Here is an 18413-nt window from a genome sequence, read left to right on the forward strand (position 1 = left end):
CCCCCCTCACAACGCAACGGCGGAGCCGCCCCGGGCCCGGGCGGGCACTGCGGCTGCGCGGCCTCCGCGCCTGCGCGCTGCCGGCGGACACGGGCAGGGTATGGCGGCCGGGGCACCGCGCAGGGGACGGGGACACCGCGGGGCTGGGGGCGCTTAGGCCTGTCCCCGCCCTGGAGGCGAGGACGAGGCATGGCCGGGTGACTCCCGCGCCCTCCCCCGAGCGCCACGTTTTACATAAATATCGGTTGTGTGTAACGCTGGCGCGATCGAGCCGGCGGGTGACAGCACCGGGTCACACAGGGGCGAGTGCCTGAGGTGGCGTTTCCAGGAGGGCAGAATCCCGAGCAAACGAGACAAGAAATCCCCGAATGATTCTAGTAGCTGAGTGTGTAAGACAGGTCTTACTTCCCTCTTGTTTCACCCGTTTCCTGGAGTTCATATTAGGCTTATAGAATAATTCGTATGAGACTTTTAGAATAATGTTCTTATTGAACTTGGATCTGGGGAACAATTTCTTCCCCCAAGGGCTGTGGGGCATTGGAACAGGCTGCCCAGGGCAGTGCTGGAGTCACCAGCCCTGGAGGGTTGGACAGACAGAGATGGGGTTCTCAGGACATGGGGCAGTGCCAGGGATGGTGTAACAGTTGGTCTTGAGGGTCTATTCCAACCAAAATCATTCTGTGATTCAGGCTTCAGCAGCGTTTCTTGTGCCATTAAACGCTTTGTTCTGTGTCTTTCCCAGGCTGGCGAAGGTGTGTGTGTGAGTTACGTTGCTGAGCGGGGACTGAAGGGGAGTCGGCAGCAAACAGTAAGCAACGGCTCTGCGCAGAGTTAGAAGGGACAGGGAGAGCTCTACACCCTCAAGCTCCCTCAAAAGAGACCTCTAAAGATCAGGAGCTTGTAAATCTCTACAATTAGTAATAACAGGCCAGTTTTATATATTCATCAACCTTCAATTCAGTGTTCTTTTCAGACAAAGTAGTTATCCTGTGGTTATAACCCCTTTTTGAGTGGATTAGGAAAATCAAGGTTTTCCCTGAAAGTTTAAGCTTAATATAAATCAGATCAAAACTGGAACAAGCCTATAGTCCAAACTCCAGCTATGTGGCTGGGGACACGGGTGTTAGAAACCCTATCTGCTTTGTGTCACAGATTTAGCTGTACTTGCCTGCTGCAAGGATGGACAGCGAAGTGCAAAGGGACGGCAGAATCCTGGATTTGATCGATGACGCCTGGAGGGAAGATAAATTGCCGTACGAGGATGTGGCAATCCCTCTGGTAAGGTGAATTGCTGCTTATCAATCCGAGTTAGGGCTGGTGTGTTTATCACAACCCCTTCCAAGAAACAACACAGGATTGTTTGTGGTGGAGCTAATTTGTACAAAAGGTTCCCGGGATGGATGTGACTCACTTGTTTTCTCTCCTGTATGACACTCATTCCTATGCACATACAAGTACATGGATGTTTCTCTCCCCGCCACCCCCCAACCAGTTGCAAAATCTCCTTAGAACTGGAGTGCCCTTCCCATCACACAATTCTGGGTTTGGCATCAGGGAGAAGTAGAATCATCCTTTCTCAGTGCTTCCCCTTCGCTTTACTAGTGTTTGAAGTGGTTTCCCAGTTGGTTTGTAGAACAGATCAGCCTCACGCTGACAGTTACAGTCTTGGTTACGCTTTATTTCCACCTGCTGTTTTCAAAAGTCAAAAGTTTTATTTAGCTCATGCTGGGTTTTCCAGAGATCTTGAACTCCAAATTCTTGCCCAAGTAGTATCTGGCAGAATAACACACACTCTGTGTGGCTGTGACACCAAGAACAAATAACCTAGAGAGGGAAGACGAAATCTCAGTTAAACTAAAGCTGGTCCTTACTGTGTCAGGAGCAGCTCTGTGTTGCACCTGGCAGGGGTTTCTGACTTGAATTGCTGATACAACACAGCCGTACCTTAGTTCAGCACGCAGACCGGGGAGGGATTTCTCACCTGCCATAGGAAAGTAACATGTTACAGAACCAGTTGTCTTAATAACAGCTATAATAAAAGCAGGAGCTGTATTCTCAGCAACAGCAAAAGAAACACATCACAACCAAGCACTGGAATAATTGCATCGTGCTATTATTTACTTATTTTGCATTTGCTATTAGGCTTCTTCCCTGTGTGCGCAGTCGGAGTGTACAGCGAGGCCCCAGGGTCCTGGGAAATCAAACTACCTTTCAGATTAAGCACCACATTCATGTGAAAAGAACATTGTTCATAACTGGGCTTAGAAATATTTTTCAGTGGATCGGTATGTATGATAGGTATTGTTCAGATGCACCCTCTGGTCTCGTTTGTGGATATTTCTATTTATCCATGTGAAGTCTTAGTAACCTGCTCCTTCCTGGAAGCATATGAGTTGTGGAACGCATTGTACCTCTGTTTTGTTCTCAGAATGAGCTTCCTGAACCAGAGCAAGACAACGGTGGCACAACTGAGTCTGTGAAAGAGCAAGAAATGAAGTGGACAGATTTGGCTCTCCAGTATCTCCATGAAAATGTTCCACCCACAGGAAACTAGTGAATCAGTGAGATTTCATGCAGTGGATGCGTGAATGCAATATAAAACCAAATATTTTTCAGCTATTGCTGTCATAAGCTTCTCTAAGGAGGAAACATCGCTGAAAAAGGCTTGGATTCAAACCATGGTTCCACTCAGAGACCAAACACAATTTAAAATGCTTCTGTAACGAGTGTGAAATAACAATGACTATCTGACAGCTCAGAGCTAATATCAGAGTGTTTCTTTTATGTAAAATTATTTCATATCTTCTGTTAAATTGTTCTGAAGTTGGTGCCAGTTCTGATCTTAAATGTTTCTGACATGTGATAAAAGTAGTTTTTACCGTCTTGAGTTTTTCACTGATTTCAAAGCTCGCGATGGGATCATTTGTGACTCTGAAGGCTTGTGTCCCAACAAGTATTCCTGTGTGTTCTCTACTTAGAGTTCAACGTGCAAAAAACAAATAACCTCAAGTTGGTTGTTACTGTCTTTACCTAGCGTGTGTGGCTGGGGTGTGAAACATTGGCCAGCAGGCTCCAAGAGCTGGAAGGAATCTACACACCGATGGTTATTTGAACTGCTCACCTCAGGGTCTGATGCTGGCGATGGGCAGCAGTTCCAGTGCTGACATCCTGGCTACGTTTGCCAACACGCGTACTCTAAACAGACAGTCTATTTTATGCTCAAATAGTGGTTCCTCAGGATCATTGTCTTTTGAAGGATGATTGAGAGTGCCTGTTGAACCAAATGCCGCTTGGATGAGCTGGCTCAGATGGGAAACGGAAATTTGAGGAAAAGAAACAAGCAGGGCTTAGCTTCGGGCAGTAAATTGTTACCGCTTTTTATGCTGAGAAGAAAGGAAAGGCCCTCTTGATGTCTTTATCTCATTTTATCCGATTCTCGAATGTCTTTTGCAATAGGTAAAAGCCTTCTGCTCATCTCGCCTGTTTCACTCTTGGACCGATTCCTTCACACCATTGGCAGAACTCGCTAAGGAGAAAATATTTTGACAGAGTTTGAGATTACTGGTAGAGGTGAGAAAGGAACTGGAAAGAAAACAATGTTTCAAGTGCTTTTTCTTTTGCCAGCGCATCAGAAAAAGCACTTTCCTGGAGCCTACAGCTTCCAGACTTCACAGATGTTTTTTTGGTGTCTTTTCTCAATGTTTATCCTCTTCAGAACAGCACAAACCAACTTTCGCCTGCGTGGCTACCAAATGGAATGGCAGCACGGCACATGTCCTGTGAGACTGTGGCTGCTGAGCTGCGTGAGGATGGAGAGCTCAAGGTGGTTGGGAAAAAAGTATCATGTGCATTGTTGGGTGCACTCCCGTCTGCACCAGACTGGCAGCACACACTTGTCTGAACAAGAAGGACCTGCACAGAGTTAAGGATTAACCCAAGAATTAGCAGAAGTCAAAAAGCTTCATACGTACAGCATGGAGTGAAGAAACAGCGGTGCAGCTGGGAACTGTAATAGTTCAGGTCCTCATTGGATCGTCACCATGGGGAAAAAACAGCCTATGCTTAATGAAGTGCTTCTGATCCTCCTCGTGTTGCTCTTCCCTGGCCTATGTTAGAAGAATTTGCTAAGAAAACATGAGGCAAAGCTACCACACAGCTTCTATCCAGCAGCCATCCTGTTCCCTCTTTTCCTCCCTTCTCTCACCCTTTTACAAACTCCCCACCACCCTCATCTTTCCAGTTTTGCCACTACATCTTCCAGCTCGACTGACTCGAACTGGTACCTTCTTTTTGTCACGACGTAGCGTTTGCGCATCCTCCTCCTGCCTGAGGTCTCATAGGTTAGAAGGATGCAGGGCCGCAGCGCTCAGGATTGCTGAAGGGATGTGGGGAACATGAACGCTACCAAATTAGGGCACTGCGAAAACAAGAGCTGGCCCTGCCCTGATGCGTATCGGACTTGCAGGGACACCCACGTTCTTTGCTGCCTTCTGACATCCTCTGCAAAAGACAAATGGGCAATCGTTTCCTTAGTTTCAACACGTGTAAAGTGCTGCTCACAGCGTGATACCAAACCGTTCGTGTCTTTGATTAGTCATTCCCCAGGGCAAACTATATTTAAAATACGGAAACGTGGTAGAATAGGAGGTGCCCCACCTTTTTAAGAAAAAGCTTGAGTTGTATAACTAGAGACTGGTCTTCATTTCTCGGCTGGTAACTTCCTCCTCTCACCACACCTACTGATACCAGCAGAAAGGAGACAGCAAACTCTTGTCAGAGTGGACACACGCCAAAGAAATTGCGGGATCCTTGAAATATTTTACCTGTAGAAATTCCATGTGGAAGTCCATATGCTGAGGCTGTGTATCATGTTCATCTGCCTTTTGTATGGGGTGAAAACAGGTAAGAAATCAACCATTTGTTTTGAGCATTTTTGTCAAATATAACAGGCTTTCTGTGCTTTGCAGAAACATTAATATATCTACCCTCGGCATTATAGATACTGCGCAGGGTTTTTCACTGGCATTATTTATTTTGGCAAAGCAAATTATACTGGTTACATGGAGTCAGCTCTACGAGTTTCAAATGTAAAACCAGAAGTCAATTTTATTATCTTTTCCTCACTTTGCAAACATTTCTCTTATATAAAGTACTATCCATCGACACCAAAAATATAATTTGAAATCTTCAGAGAAGAAAGATTTCTTTTCAGCAATGTCTTGTAGGACAGACGTGAAGGATGAATTACTGTTTATGAACAATAAGCTTCATTTGATATCCTCACAGCCCCATCAAGAATCAACCTGTGTAACAATAAACAAATGTATTGCCTTGTGTTAGCACACACACGGGAGCAAGTCAAGTCATAGCTCTCTGCTTTGTAGGGAAAACAAACGATTAAAAAACCAAAACAGTACTCTTACAAATACTGACTTGTATTTCATCAGGTTCTCTAGAGTAATCTTGGGGTCAGGTTTTGCTTAGTTTGTTCAATATGCTTAGGAAATGTGTTCATAAGAAGTGGAAAAAGAGAATTGTGTGAGAAGGCAGCAAGGGAACCCAGGGAGAGAGCAAGGAGCAGTTTAAGAGGCGGAGGGCATGCTCTGTGGGAAAGCGATGGGAATCTTCACCAGCGCTACCGAGATTCACTGTGCGGTAGTGAAGTGTGCTCAAAGCTGGAGGCTCGTTATGGACGCACAAGACCAGCCTTTTGAAATGCAATGAAAAAAGCCCAGGCAAGCAGCTTCATTTTGCAAGAGGACAGACCAGCAGAGTTTAAAAATTCAGTTTCTACTTCATTCACGCAGACAGCCTCAAAATCACAGCCCCCAAACGTCACTATTGCAAACCCTGCCAGTCCATAGGACAGACATCCAGGACAGAAGGAAGACAAAGCCTCCAGACACCATCTCCAAGAGTGGAATGAGGGAGACCAGGGGAAGGCAGGACTCAGGTAGCACTCACCGACTGCAGCAAATACCCCAGAGTCTGCCTGGGACCATTCCCGTGACCACAACACTCCCACCGGGGAGTATATAACTTCAGAATATATATATTTTTCACTTATTCACCTTTCAGGGAGGAAAGTGGTTGGAAACCTGTTGGAGACAGGTTAAGTACAGTGTCAGGGTGTTTAGTTTCCACCTCACTTATCTGCTTGCAGAATTAAGCCTCTTGCCCCATCAGAGAAATCACATTGGCATTTCAAAGACACTTCCAGCCATGAGGGTGGGATTGGGATCCAGTGTGCTCAGCAGAAAGAAGAGCAAAGCCAGGATACCAGCTCTTTAAAAGCTCTTTACCACAAGGTCTGGGCTGTTGTGACAAACGCAGTCTCCTCTGGGCAAGTCTCAGCACAATGCCGGAGACAGAGAAACAACTTAAGCAATCAGTGCAATCTTGGCATGATAGAGAATATTACCTGGCATTTCTGCCTGTACTATTTTAAATGAGCATACAATAACTAAAACCATTTCTAGTTATTAGTAAAAAATAAACATAATTGTATATTTTTCTGTTGCGGTAGCACCTGGAGGACAGTCATTAAATATCACTGTGTATGCTGGTGTGTATCAGCAAAAAATGATCCCTTTTCTCTGCTAGTGACTCTGAGATCTCCACGTGAGCAGCATCACGGGAGAACTGCTGCTGCTGCTTCTCTGGAGCATCTGTAAGAACAAAGTGACAGCAAGAACCGATGTTCACTGGCCTGGCTGAGGGTTCATGTTCACTGCTCCTGTTCCGCTATTCATATTTTACCATGGGCCTTATACAAGCAGGACTCCACGGATGTCAAATGTTCAAATTTATTTCTGAATTTATGGCAGCAATTTAAAATATCCAGTTGGACTTAACTGCAACATCCTTTTAGCCTATTAACTTTTATTTCTGGAGCTCCTGGGGCTTCTACAAAGTAATTAGCAGAACTGTGGCAACTGAGCAGATTATTTTATGTGCAGGGCACATGGCATTTATATCACTCTCATGCTCCTGGTTTCCGCAGGAGGAAAAAAATTAAAGTTGCTCATAAAAACTGTGAGAGTTTCATCATTTAGAAATTAAAATGCAGAGTACTGGAGGTTTGCTAGAGCACAATTAGCTTACAGCTGCAGGTTTTCTAAACTCTTCCACCTACTGCACAGGCCTTTACGCAACACAGATCGGGCAGATTTCTCCAGCAACTGCAGCCTGAGCAATTATTGCAGGCCAGGGTGTGGGTGTGAGACAGACACTCTCAGCCACAAGGCTCTTCAATAAGATTAAAGGGATTCTGGGCAGAGGCGTGTGAGCCAGGAAGAGGCTGCAAAAGCTGGGAAGGCCGTCATGTGCAGTGTGTGTCTGCAGACAGTTATTCCGTTCCCCGTTGGAGACTCAGAAGGCTCAGCCTATGTTCTGCTGGCAAAGCAAGGAACTAAGCCAGGCTTTCCGATGGCAGAGACCTTCCCATAAAGCAGTGCTTATATAAAATCCAGTTACTCTCCAGCTGTGTATAAAGCAGTATCAGTGACATATCTCATGCAAAGGGTGTCCCATTTTGCAGTCTGAAATAGCAGGCTGCATCTGCAAATACAAATGAAGCGCTGAGCTGCCCCATGCAACAGCAAGATCCTCTGCACCTTCTCAGAGAGAAGATCCAAGGGGATCTTTCTTTACCCTGGGACCTGTCCAGAGCATCTGGGTGTGCTCCCAAACCAATACTGCAACCATCCTAGCTGTTGGGCTCTAACACCCTCCTCGCAGCAGTGGCGTTTTTGGAGAGTCCATCCATCCCCCAGCTGCTCGTGACAGCAGGACAGTGCTGTTCCAGGGGATGCTGCTCTGAGAAGGTGCTACTTGCTGTCTGTTCTCCAACATGGCAAGAAAACCTCTGTTTCAGGGTAACTCCAGTCATAAACACAATGGAGAGGAAAGGAGAAGCCCCAGCTCAGCTCACAACGTATGTACCTGTGCAGGGCTGGCAGGTAGAGAAGGTCAAAGCAGACACGTGGTGCCAACCTCAGGATTGCTGCGCTGTGTTCTTTCAGATCCCGGGGAGACATGTCCCGTATTCACAGCTCTCAGCATTGGCAACGCTTTGATAGGGACAGACCTGAAAGTGAAGCTGCTGCTCTACACCAGACAGAACCCACACTGTGCTGAAGAGCTCAGTTCAACAGCCTCCAAGTACCTAGATGTGAGCAAGAAAACCACCTTCATCATCCACGGATACCGGCTCACAGGCTCTCGCCCAGTCTGGATCCCTGACCTGGTGCAGCTCCTGCTCTCTGCAGAAGACATGAACGTCATTGTTGTGGACTGGAACCACGGGGCAACAACTCTCATCTACAGCAACGCTTCCAGAAACTGCAAAAGAGTTGCCGAGATTCTCAAGAGACTTATGGATGAAATGTTGGTAAGTTGAATGTTCACACTATGATATCAACGCACAAACAGGAAAGGGCCCAAAGGAAGTGTTTAAACACAGCAGGACATCTGGGAAAAGAAATTCCTAGAAAGGAATACATTAATTTTTGGAAGTGCAGCTAGACTGCAGTACCATAGAATCACAGAATGTCCTGAGTTGGAAGGGTCCCACAAGAATCATCGAGTCCAACCACATTCTACTCTCTGACTTGGTACAATGTTATTTTGTTGCAATATTCACTTTACACTCCAAGTCCCTACATTTCTGGATAGAGAACCCTACAGACATATTTTCCTATACGTAGAAACTCTGTTTCCACTTTCCGGGTGTCCAAAAGTCAGCTTATGGGCATCAGCTACAGTTGGCAGCTCCTCTGTGCTGTTGCACAGGCAATGATGACACTGGATCTTTGTGATTGTCGTGTCTGCTAACCACAGAATCACAGAATCAACTGGGTTGGAAAAGACCTCAGAGATCATCGAGTCCAACCCTTGGTCCAACTCTAGTCCGTTTAACGCCTTGCAGGAACCATATAGAAGAGATTCATAGAAGAGTTTTGGTTGGAAAAGACCTTTAAGATTGAGTCCAACCATAATCCACCCCTGGCACTGCCCCATGTCCCTGAGAACCTCATCACCCTCCAGGGATGGTGACTCCACCACTGCTGTGGGCAGCCTGTTCCAAAAGGGACAACTGGAGTTGTGCTCATGGGCCCCATGAACACTAGATCCTGTCCACACCTGTAGTCACCACCCCACAAAAATACAACCATTGCTGGAACTGTTCTCATCACAGCAATCTGAGATGTGGCCTCAAACTTGGGTGCTGGTTGTACTGGGGAACTATCAAAAGGAGAATCTTTAGAGAGTAGAAAACGCAGAGAAAGCAGGGAGATGCATTTACATTCCTCCTCATATTTTTTTTATGCCTTTCCCGTGCCAAAAATCTGCAACCAACAAGCCCTTGTTCAATCTCAGATTGCTGGAGCATCGCTCGCCTCCTTCCACATGATCGGGGTGAGCCTGGGCGCGCACATCTCGGGCTTCGTGGGGCAGCTGTTCGGCGGCACGTTGGGCAGGATCACGGGTGAGCCCTCCCCCCCGTCCATCCCTCCTCCTCTTCTCCATGAGCAGGACGCCACGCGCCTGGTTTTGCCTTGCAGGCCTCGACCCCGCAGGCCCCTTGTACCGGGGAAAGCCGCCCAGCGAGAGGCTGGACCCCACAGATGCGCAGTTTGTTGACGTTATCCACTCGGACACCGATGGTACGTGACGTTCCTCCCCGCAGGCAGTGACAAAAAACCCCACATTCTCTCCCCTCACACACACAAGCTTATTTTTAAGAATTTGATACCATTCTTAAAATGACTCAGCTGGGCCACAACTGTTGGGCCTGCCACCTAAATAGATGAATGACATTAATATTCCTGCACAGGCATCCTGGAGCTAAATAACTATTATTTTTTCCAGTTAGTTTCTTAGGTTTCCTTCTTCTACGCTTTCCAATTTAATATTCCCTCACTGCTGATACTTCCTTTCGCCAGGACTGGGTTACACAGAAGCTCTAGGCCACATTGACTTCTACCCCAACGGCGGGACCGACCAGCCTGGCTGCCCACTGACGATATTCTCTGGTAATTAATTCTGCCTTGAATTGCACAAACACCCACAAAACGCTTCCAATCAGAAAAGAGAAGGCCAGAGAAACTTTGTCGCCGCTCAGAAAACACAGGAAAACCATATTGTGGGGAAGCCGTGGCAGCAATCCCCTCCCAGCGCTGCCACAGCACCCGACGTAAAGAAGTTTGGCTGATGTGCACCAGCCCCGCATTTGAGTCACAAACGCAATTAGGATTAATTTTCCATGCAAAAAGTCATCAGGTAGATTTGTGCCTTCATTTTGTGCCTATATTTAGAAAACCTGTGGGATATATATATATATATTTTTTTTTTTTTTTTAATTACTTAGAACACACACAAGCCCCCAAGGACTAGCAATGGCAAGAACCTGTTCAGAAAACAGGTTGTACCGAATCCAGTGCGCCTTTCTTGGCACAGACAGTGCAGTCTGACAGATTTTTCCTTTCCAGCCCAGCAGCAGAACTGGTTTTATGAAACCTGGGTGAAGAAGATACCTCAGAGAAAGCAGTAATATGAGCTCAATCCTTACCAGACCCCAGAAAATCTACACAGGGAACCGGCCTGAAATAAAAATCCATAGCAAAAGAGGCTTCACTCATATTGTTGCTCATGCAACAACTCATTTTATTAGTAAGAGTTTTTTAAACCAAAACAGAAGGCCATGTTCTGTCACAGCCCAGTGCAGCCTGCTGTGTTCAGACTGGTCAGTGACTGTCCACTGGTGTGTCCCTTTTTTGCTAGGGCACTGTTTTCCTGCAGCGTGAGGATTACTAATGAAATATTTCTTCCCTGTGTATGATTAAGGGTTGCAGTATTTTAAATGTGACCACCAGAGGTCTGTTTTGCTGTTCATGTCATCCCTGAAACAGAGCTGCAATATCACCGCGTACCCGTGCGACTCCTACCGAAATTACAGGAATGGCAAATGTACCAGCTGCGCAACTTTCTGGCCGATGCCGTGCCCCATCCTAGGTGAGGATCCACGGAGTGTACAAACATCCTGAATACACAGAGAAGTTATTTCCACTGAGGTTTTCGGGATGGTCTCTCCTTGGCTTCTGCAGAGGCACGAGCCTCTGCTGCGGGAAAAAGATGCGCAACAAATTTCCCTGCTCTCTGTACGGTCACGTCACGTTATGACCTGGAACAGAATTACGTACGGAGAGGATCCAGAACTAGAAAAGCCAAAACACAACTTGCAATCTTTACATTGAAGTCACAGAAACAACAAATTCAAGTCCATTAGCTGCAGATCTTGAGGGATGGGGGCATGTTTTTGCTAAAACAGAATCTTTTCTAAGAAATCTTGAGCACCGCAATCCCCTCCTGAGTGCAAAAGGAATGGCAGAGAGGAGCTAACAAGGAGCATTCTGGGTTTTTTGGTAACTGACCCACAGAAGTGTCCCAGCTTGAGGCTGCCATTTCTGAAATGCTGATGCTAGAACACCTGGCACTTGCAGAAGTGAACTTGTAAAGCTGCACTGCAAAATGAAATCCTGCTTGGCCATGGATACCAGATAAGGAAAAAGAGCAAGCTTAAAATAAGTGCTGAACAGTAACCAGGCATATTTAGACACTTGGTTGGCTTTAGTTACACAATTAAGCCCTTGTATAAGTCTACAAAGTATGAGAGCATGTGTCCCAGTAACACCTTGCAGCTGGAAAGCAATATATTATTTCTTAAATACTCGCTTTGTTATTTTCAGCAATTTAGTTCCTTATACACTTGTGCAGTAACTCTGTTTCATTTTCAAACTGTCATCTATAGGTTATTACGCCCATAAGTGGAAAAGCTATTTAACGCAACAGAGCCATCCAGTGACAAGTATGTTTTTTGATACAGCCGACAAAGAGCCGTTTTGCAGTAAGTGGCTGTGGTTTCTGGGACGATTTTTCTTTGTGTATTGCCTTCTTCAGCAACAGCCGAGCAGAGGCGGTTAGTTGCTGTTGGCATCATTGCTGGTGTTTTAGAAAAAAGCCTGATAGAGTTTTGTCCATCTGCAGTCTTGCCATTACCCTCCTTACCTGCAAACCTGCCTGTGAAAGCCAACTGCTCGCTCCAGATGTGCAAGAACAGGCTCATCTTGCTCACAGTGCGAGGAAATTTGTTGAGAACATGCAAATGAAACATAAAAGGATAGTTCCTAAATGTGTTTCAAAACAACACGCCACTCTTTTGGGCAATTAAGAGGTGTATGGGAACGATGAGAGGCAGAGATGTGCTCCGAGGTGAGCAGGCACAAAAGCTTTCACCCTCACTATCACCAACATGCCAAGCCATGGGCAGGGATTACGGCCTGAGCTTAGAAATCTCTGCAAAGATTCTTCCTCTGCAAGCGGGAAGGAGAAAGAAATTTAGACTTAAATGCACCGGGTTGTTTCGGAGGAGCAAATGGGAGGGTCTAACCGCGCTCTCTCTCTCACCGCAGTTTATCACTACATTGTGGATATTATTACATGGAACAAAGACACCAGGAGAGGCACCTTCAGTGTGGTACTAGCTGATGAATCTGGGAATAAGGCAGAATCGAAAGTTAACCCGTAAGTCTTACACATCTGACAGTCTGTAAATGTCAGTGAATCACTTGGTACAACTGCATCTGGGAGGAGGCGAGATATCCTCCTCGAATTTCCCGGCTGATGCTTGATAGCATACACGCCTTCGGGCTTTCCCGGCCCTACATGATTGCCACAGACTCCCCAGCACACACCAGGTGACAGCCCAAGCCCTTCCCAGTCACAGTAAGGACTGAAGTGACAGTCTCAGCCAGCGCAGCTGTCCCAGGCTTCTGCTGCAGCAGGAGGAAAAACACATCTCCTGTTCCCTTTTGTAGAGGAGTGTTCCAGCTCCAGGTGCCCAAAACAACTGGGATGAACCCGGGTCAAACCAATTCATTCCACTTGGAGAAGCAAATTAGCGACTGGTGTTTATGCGCACATGCAAATTCCCGATGGATCTCAACACACTCCAGGCAAACAAGTCCTGCTCAACTAGTTTTCCCCAAGTGTCTCTAACTGCACGTTGTCCCAGCCATATCTGCATGGTTACACACACGCCTCCTCAACACCTCAGACAGGTTAAAACTTGCCCTGTTTGTCAGTCCTCACAAAACTTCTACACCAGGCCAAGCTTCTGGAATGTCACAACAGGGAGACACTTCCAGTCTCATCTCCACACTTCACCCTCCTCAGGGAAACCTAAAACTACAGGTGTACAACCAGCTAGCATGTGGCCACCACATTCTTGTGAGCAGCTCTGCTGCTTTTTGCACCAAGACCAGGGCAGTTTTTGTGTGTATCTCCAAGCAGAACCGGCCATTCTGTCAAAAAGGGACAAGGTCAAACAACAGCCCTGCGAGGCTTCATGTCTTCCAGCTGGTGCTCTTTTCCTATCCTGAGAAGCTGGATTACTCTCCATTAATTCCGCTCAACGCTGCATTGTTTCACAGACACCTCAGCTGCGTTTGACAGAAATTTAGTGAGGGGCATTATTACCCCCGGGGTACAGTCTTCCATTTGTAGAGTTACCTCAGCCGTACAGCGTTGTTACAAACAGATTTTTACAGACACAGTTAGGGTTCTGTTTTGGGACCGCAGCAAACAGCATCACACCTGTGTCCCCACTCCCACCCCACATAACTGAGAGCAAGAACGGCTGAGCAGGTTCACACCTGGAGACCTGAATCCACACACATCTCCTGTAAATCACAAACTGATTGTAAGCTCAGGCCTTCTCCTCTCCCAGCAACGTTTCTAATATTATACTGGATATATTAAACCCAGTGCAATTCCCTTGGTGACTCTCTGACACCTTGTCTGCTTTATCTTTAGAGAAGCCGCAGCCTTTCAGCAGTACAACCAAATCACTTTGCTAATTGGATTCGACCAGGACTTTGAAAATGTAGAAAGAATTTCCTTGACATTTTCCACAGGATCTGTCATTGGCCCCAAATTCAAACTCCGGATTCTCCAAATGAGGTTCCGGTCACTTACAAACCCAGAAAGGTAAGCAGAGGTTTACAAACGTTTCTGTTGTTGCAAAGTAAATTAACCTTCCAGATGCCTGGCTGTGTTCGTCCAGAATTACATTTATTTCATGTTTAATTATTCCTGCACACCTACCTTGGGAATAAATCGTGCTGCCTTGCGAAGGCCGCAGGTCTGTGCTCCTGTGGGTTTATTCTGCACGCCCTGTGCCACCGCGGACCACGGACAACTGCAGGTTTTAATCATTTTTCTCATTTAAGACGAGGTGTAAGATTTTTATTTTTACCAAACGTTTAGCCGTGCCTGTATCTGCACCTAAAGAGAGGGGCGCTTCAAGCCAGTTATCTTGAGAAGGTGGTTTATTGCATTAATACATAAGCCCCCAGCACGCTGGGGGACAATACAAAAGAAATAGGCCAGTTTTTCACTTTTGGCTCGTGTCGACTGCTTTTACACAGACCACAGCTGTGCAGGTACGACTTCGTCCTGATGGAGAACACCAAAAAGACCTTCAAGCCCATCCCGTGCTGGCGCAGGAGCTGAGCCCGCAGTGCTACTTCTGAATGTTATGTCAGACCTTGGGAGATGTTTCCACAGCCTGCGGGGACTCACCTCAAAGTTCCTTCGCGGAGACCGAGCGGCGGGACCCTCTTGTGGACGCTGAGATTTATAAACGGGGCTGTGGAAGGGCCAAAATAAGAACTGCGGGGTGTGGAAGTGACAAAATAGCAATGGCGGTGTGTGTCTGTGTGGCGGGTTAGTGCTGAGGGAGCGGCCGTTCCCGCCCTCCCGGCGCGGCCCCGTGCGCGCCTGCGCGCCGGCCGGGGGCGGGGCCGGCGGGGCGGCCGCTGCGGGGCGATCGCTGCGAGGCCATCGCGGGATGTGGCGGCGGGCGGCCGGGCTGCTGCTGGTGTTCGCGGCCGCCACGGCCGCCCTGTGGCTGCTGTCGGCGCGGCTGAGCGCGGGGCAGGCGCGCAGGTGGGTGCGGGGCGAGCCGGGTGGGCGCTCCGGGTGTCTCCGCGTGTTTTCATCCCCCACTCCCCTCAGGCCGCTGCGGTTCCCGTCGGACCTGGAGGAGCTGCGGGAGCTGGCCGAGGCGCTGCGGGACTACGAGCGGCAGCACCGCGGCTCGGCGCTGGCTCTGTTCTGCGCCGCTTATCTCTACAAGCAGAGCTTCGCCATCCCCGGCTCCAGCCTCCTGGTACGGCCGCGCTGCGGGGGCGGGGAGCGGTGCGGACCCCTCCGGGGAGCCCTGTCCCGCGGAGCCAGCCGGGCCGGGGACACCCCGCGTGTCCCCCGGGCTGTGAGCCGTGTGTGCCCGCAGAACGTGCTGGCCGGAGCGCTGTTCGGGCCCTGGACCGGGCTGGCGCTGTGCTCGGTGCTCACCTCGCTCGGAGCCACCAGCTGCTACCTGCTGTCCGGCGCCTTCGGGAAACGGCTCCTCGTCCACTATTTTCCGGAGAAAGTGGCTCTGCTGCAGGGCAAGGTGAGGCTGCTTTAGGGGGTGAATTAGTACAAAAAATGAAGGGGATGCAGGGGATGCGTCAGGTCAGATATGGACCTTCTCTGACACAGCCTGTTTGCAAACGGGGGGTGTGAAAAATCCCAGACTCCAATGAAAATCTCAAGTGAAATAATGGGTTTATTGGGAAGTCTCCATGCTCCAGAATTGCCATTACATACCTGTGCCGCATTGTACAGCTGGAGGTGGTTCTGCTGTTGACTTCCTAATCTTTCAAGTTAGATCATGTTTGCCCCGCTTGCATGGATGGGGCTGGCTCAGCATTAGGCTCCTGTGTATAAAGTGGCCACTTTTTATCAGTTGTGGACTGATCACAGAATCGTTTTGGTTGGAAAAGCCCCTGCAGATTGAGTCCAACCATTCCCCCACCCCTGGCACTGCCCCATGTCCTGAGAACCTCATGTCCGTCTGTCCAACCCTCCAGGGATGGTGACTCCAGCACTGCCCTGGGCAGCCTGTTCCAATGCCCCACAGCCCTTTGGGGAAGAAATTGTTCCCCACATCCAACCTCAACCTCCCCTGGCGCAACTTGAGGCCATTTCCTCTGGTCCTGTCACTTGCTACTCAGGATGTTATGTTGCGGCACATTAGAAGACAACTTAAATTCACTTTAGTGTCATGGACATTCGGATGTTACCACTGTCTGAAAAGCAGAAATAACTTGGAATGTTTCTCTTGGCAGGTAGAGGAGAACAGGAGCTGTTTGTTTTTCTTCTTGTTGTTCCTGAGACTGTTCCCCATGACACCAAACTGGTTTCTGAATCTCTCAGCTCCCATTTTAAACATCCCCGTGTCCCAGTTCTTCTTTTCCGTGCTCATTGGTAAGGCCTGGGGAGACTGTTTGAGGGGCAGTGTGACATTGTCTCTGCTCCTCACCGATCTGGGGTGGGGAAGGCAGAGCTGTGACTGCCCCATTTCACTGTTTGCCTGCATGCTGCTCTTATACTCAGAGCATTTTGCAGATATGTGTGCATTGCCAATACAGTAAAGTTTTGAATGAAACCCTATTCTTTCTGTTAAGAACACAAACCCCTGTGTCTGGCCTTAAGCGAGGACAGAGCTGAGCTAATTTCACAGGGCGGGGATGCTAACAGGCTTGTTTCTGCTCTGCTTCTTTCAGGTCTTACACCATATAATTTCATCTGCGTGCAGACAGGAGCCATTCTCTCACAGATCACCTCTTTGGATGCCATTTTCTCCTGGAACACGCTGCTCAAACTGCTTGCGATGGCTGTGGCAGCTTTGATACCAGGGGCCCTCATCAAGAAATACAGCAAGAAGCACCTGAAGCTGGATGGAGAAGAACAGACTCAGTTCCTCAATGGCAAAAAGAGCTTGTGATGGCTCAGGTGCCCCAGGTCTGTGTTCCTGTGGGTTTATTCTGCATGCTCTGTGCCACTGTGGACCAAGGACAATTGCAGTTTTTAATTGTTCTTCTCGTCTAAGAGGAGGTGTAAGATTTGTGTTTTTAATGAATGTTTAACTGTGCCTGTATCTGCATGGAAAGCGCTATACAGGGGCTTTGTGCACACTTCGATTCATTTGCCTGTGTCCTTTCCATCAGCCTGTGTCTCCCCTGCACCTGAGGGTATCGCCAGCACCCTGCAAATGTATTGGCAATGGAACAAAAATCAGGATTATTAGCATTCTGTGAAGAAGGTAAATGTGGACCCCTTAGTCCCTCCCAGCTCTTGAACATAGGCCAAGCACTGCGCTCCCTGCCAGCCCAAGTCCCAGGCTTCCCTTAGGCTCCCACACTTCCCACCAAGCCCAGCTTTGTAAGCGCAGCTTTGCGTCTCGCTGGTGTGACGGCTGTGGCAGCAGGCCGGTTTTGTGCCCAGCCTCAACCCTTGGCACCGGGGACTCCACAGCACATTGCTGAGCTGCAACAGCAAACACCTTGGGTGTTTCTCACCACCGCTCCTGTGGCAGCATTTCGCAGCTCTAGGCAGGCCCTATTCCCTCCTCCCCCTGCCCATTTTAGTGTTTTTGGGCTACTCCCCGCAAAGACTAAAGGGGGGAAAAAAAAGGAATGGATGTGCCTGGCTGGCAGTGATTTGTCCTTGAGGAGCACCTTTAAACCTATGCATTTGCTCATGTCTAACTAGAAGGTTTCCAATAAGCAGGTAGGCTCTGTCCCAGTTGCTGGAGAACAGTAGCCCCCAGGAATGATACTATCTTCCTGGGGTTTTGGTGTTTGCACCTCCTTGTTCTGCTCTCTGTGAGTTTGGCCTCCACTCAGAGGATAAAATAAACCTGTGGTGTGGAAGGGAGTATGATGGGAGACCCCAGAGTGCTTGAGAAGCCGACAGAGCGAATGCTTCATCTATTTTAGCACCTTCCTTGGAGCAGAGTGGGACAGCAAAGTTCCCAGGATGAGAAGTCGTGGTTGCTGATTCCATCCCCCAGCTCACATTGCAAAAACCACTCATTTGACAGGAGCAAAGGCCAAGGGCTCAGGGACTCCTGGGTGCTCGGAGCCTCTGCCCTGCTCCTTGGAGCTCCCAGTAGCTCCAGTTCAGCGACAGGTAACAACAAGCTGCTCGCTAACATCATGTTTGTTATTAAAAGGCTTCGTGACATTATTCCAAAGTACAAGAGGAACCATTCCCAGATCACCAGACCAGCCTGAGAAGCGTTGAAGTACACTGGCTTTTTATTCCATGCATTGTTTGCTTTGATAGTCATTCTTGTTTCCATCACTGTACACTGTTCAATACAAAAAAAATCAAGTTTGTATCAGGAGTCCACAGAGCAGGGAGGAGAGAGATGAACACTACTGGACAGGGCCCAAGATGAAATGGTTACTTAACACGACGGTGGGGAAGGCAACATTCAGCTCTGGGAGAAAATCTAGTGT

The 18413-nt window shown here is 48.1% G+C and overlaps 3 protein-coding genes across 6 annotated transcripts; all 3 read left to right on the top strand.

Moving 5' to 3' along the window:
- Positions 1 to 86: 86 nt before the first annotated feature.
- ANAPC13 (anaphase promoting complex subunit 13) lies at positions 87 to 2874 on the top strand. The gene is made up of 4 exons (XM_080350101.1): positions 87 to 98; positions 743 to 808; positions 1153 to 1278; positions 2429 to 2874. The coding sequence occupies exons 3-4, from the start codon at positions 1180 to 1182 to the stop codon at positions 2552 to 2554; spliced, it is 225 nt and encodes a 74-aa protein (XP_080206227.1). The 5' UTR covers positions 87 to 98; positions 743 to 808; positions 1153 to 1179; the 3' UTR covers positions 2555 to 2874.
- A 1976-nt stretch (positions 2875 to 4850) lies between these two features.
- Positions 4851 to 14574, top strand: LIPH (lipase H; the record flags this gene model as incomplete). Its single annotated transcript, XM_080350132.1, has 10 exons — positions 4851 to 4902; positions 8025 to 8392; positions 9382 to 9490; positions 9567 to 9668; positions 9948 to 10037; positions 10849 to 11016; positions 11813 to 11908; positions 12474 to 12585; positions 13876 to 14049; positions 14490 to 14574. 10 exons carry the CDS (start codon positions 4851 to 4853, stop codon positions 14572 to 14574), a joined length of 1356 nt encoding a protein of 451 aa, XP_080206258.1.
- Positions 14575 to 14887: 313 nt separating this feature from the next.
- On the top strand, positions 14888 to 16987 carry TMEM41A (transmembrane protein 41A; the record flags this gene model as incomplete). Of its 4 annotated transcripts, XM_080350007.1 has the most annotated exons (5): positions 14888 to 15009; positions 15079 to 15232; positions 15356 to 15517; positions 16236 to 16374; positions 16674 to 16987. In XM_080350007.1, 5 exons carry the CDS (start codon positions 14912 to 14914, stop codon positions 16892 to 16894), a joined length of 774 nt encoding a protein of 257 aa, XP_080206133.1. In that variant the 3' UTR covers positions 16895 to 16987. The 4 variants fall into 4 exon arrangements, with proteins under 4 accessions (XP_080206133.1, XP_080206132.1, XP_080206131.1 ...); XM_080350006.1 differs by having other exon boundaries at positions 14912 to 15232; XM_080350005.1 differs by having other exon boundaries at positions 14912 to 15517.
- Between the last annotated feature and the right edge of the window lie 1426 nt (positions 16988 to 18413).

Source organism: Nesoenas mayeri (assembly GCF_963082525.1).
Source record: "Nesoenas mayeri genome assembly, chromosome: 9".
Taxonomy (NCBI): Eukaryota; Metazoa; Chordata; class Aves; order Columbiformes; family Columbidae; genus Nesoenas; species Nesoenas mayeri.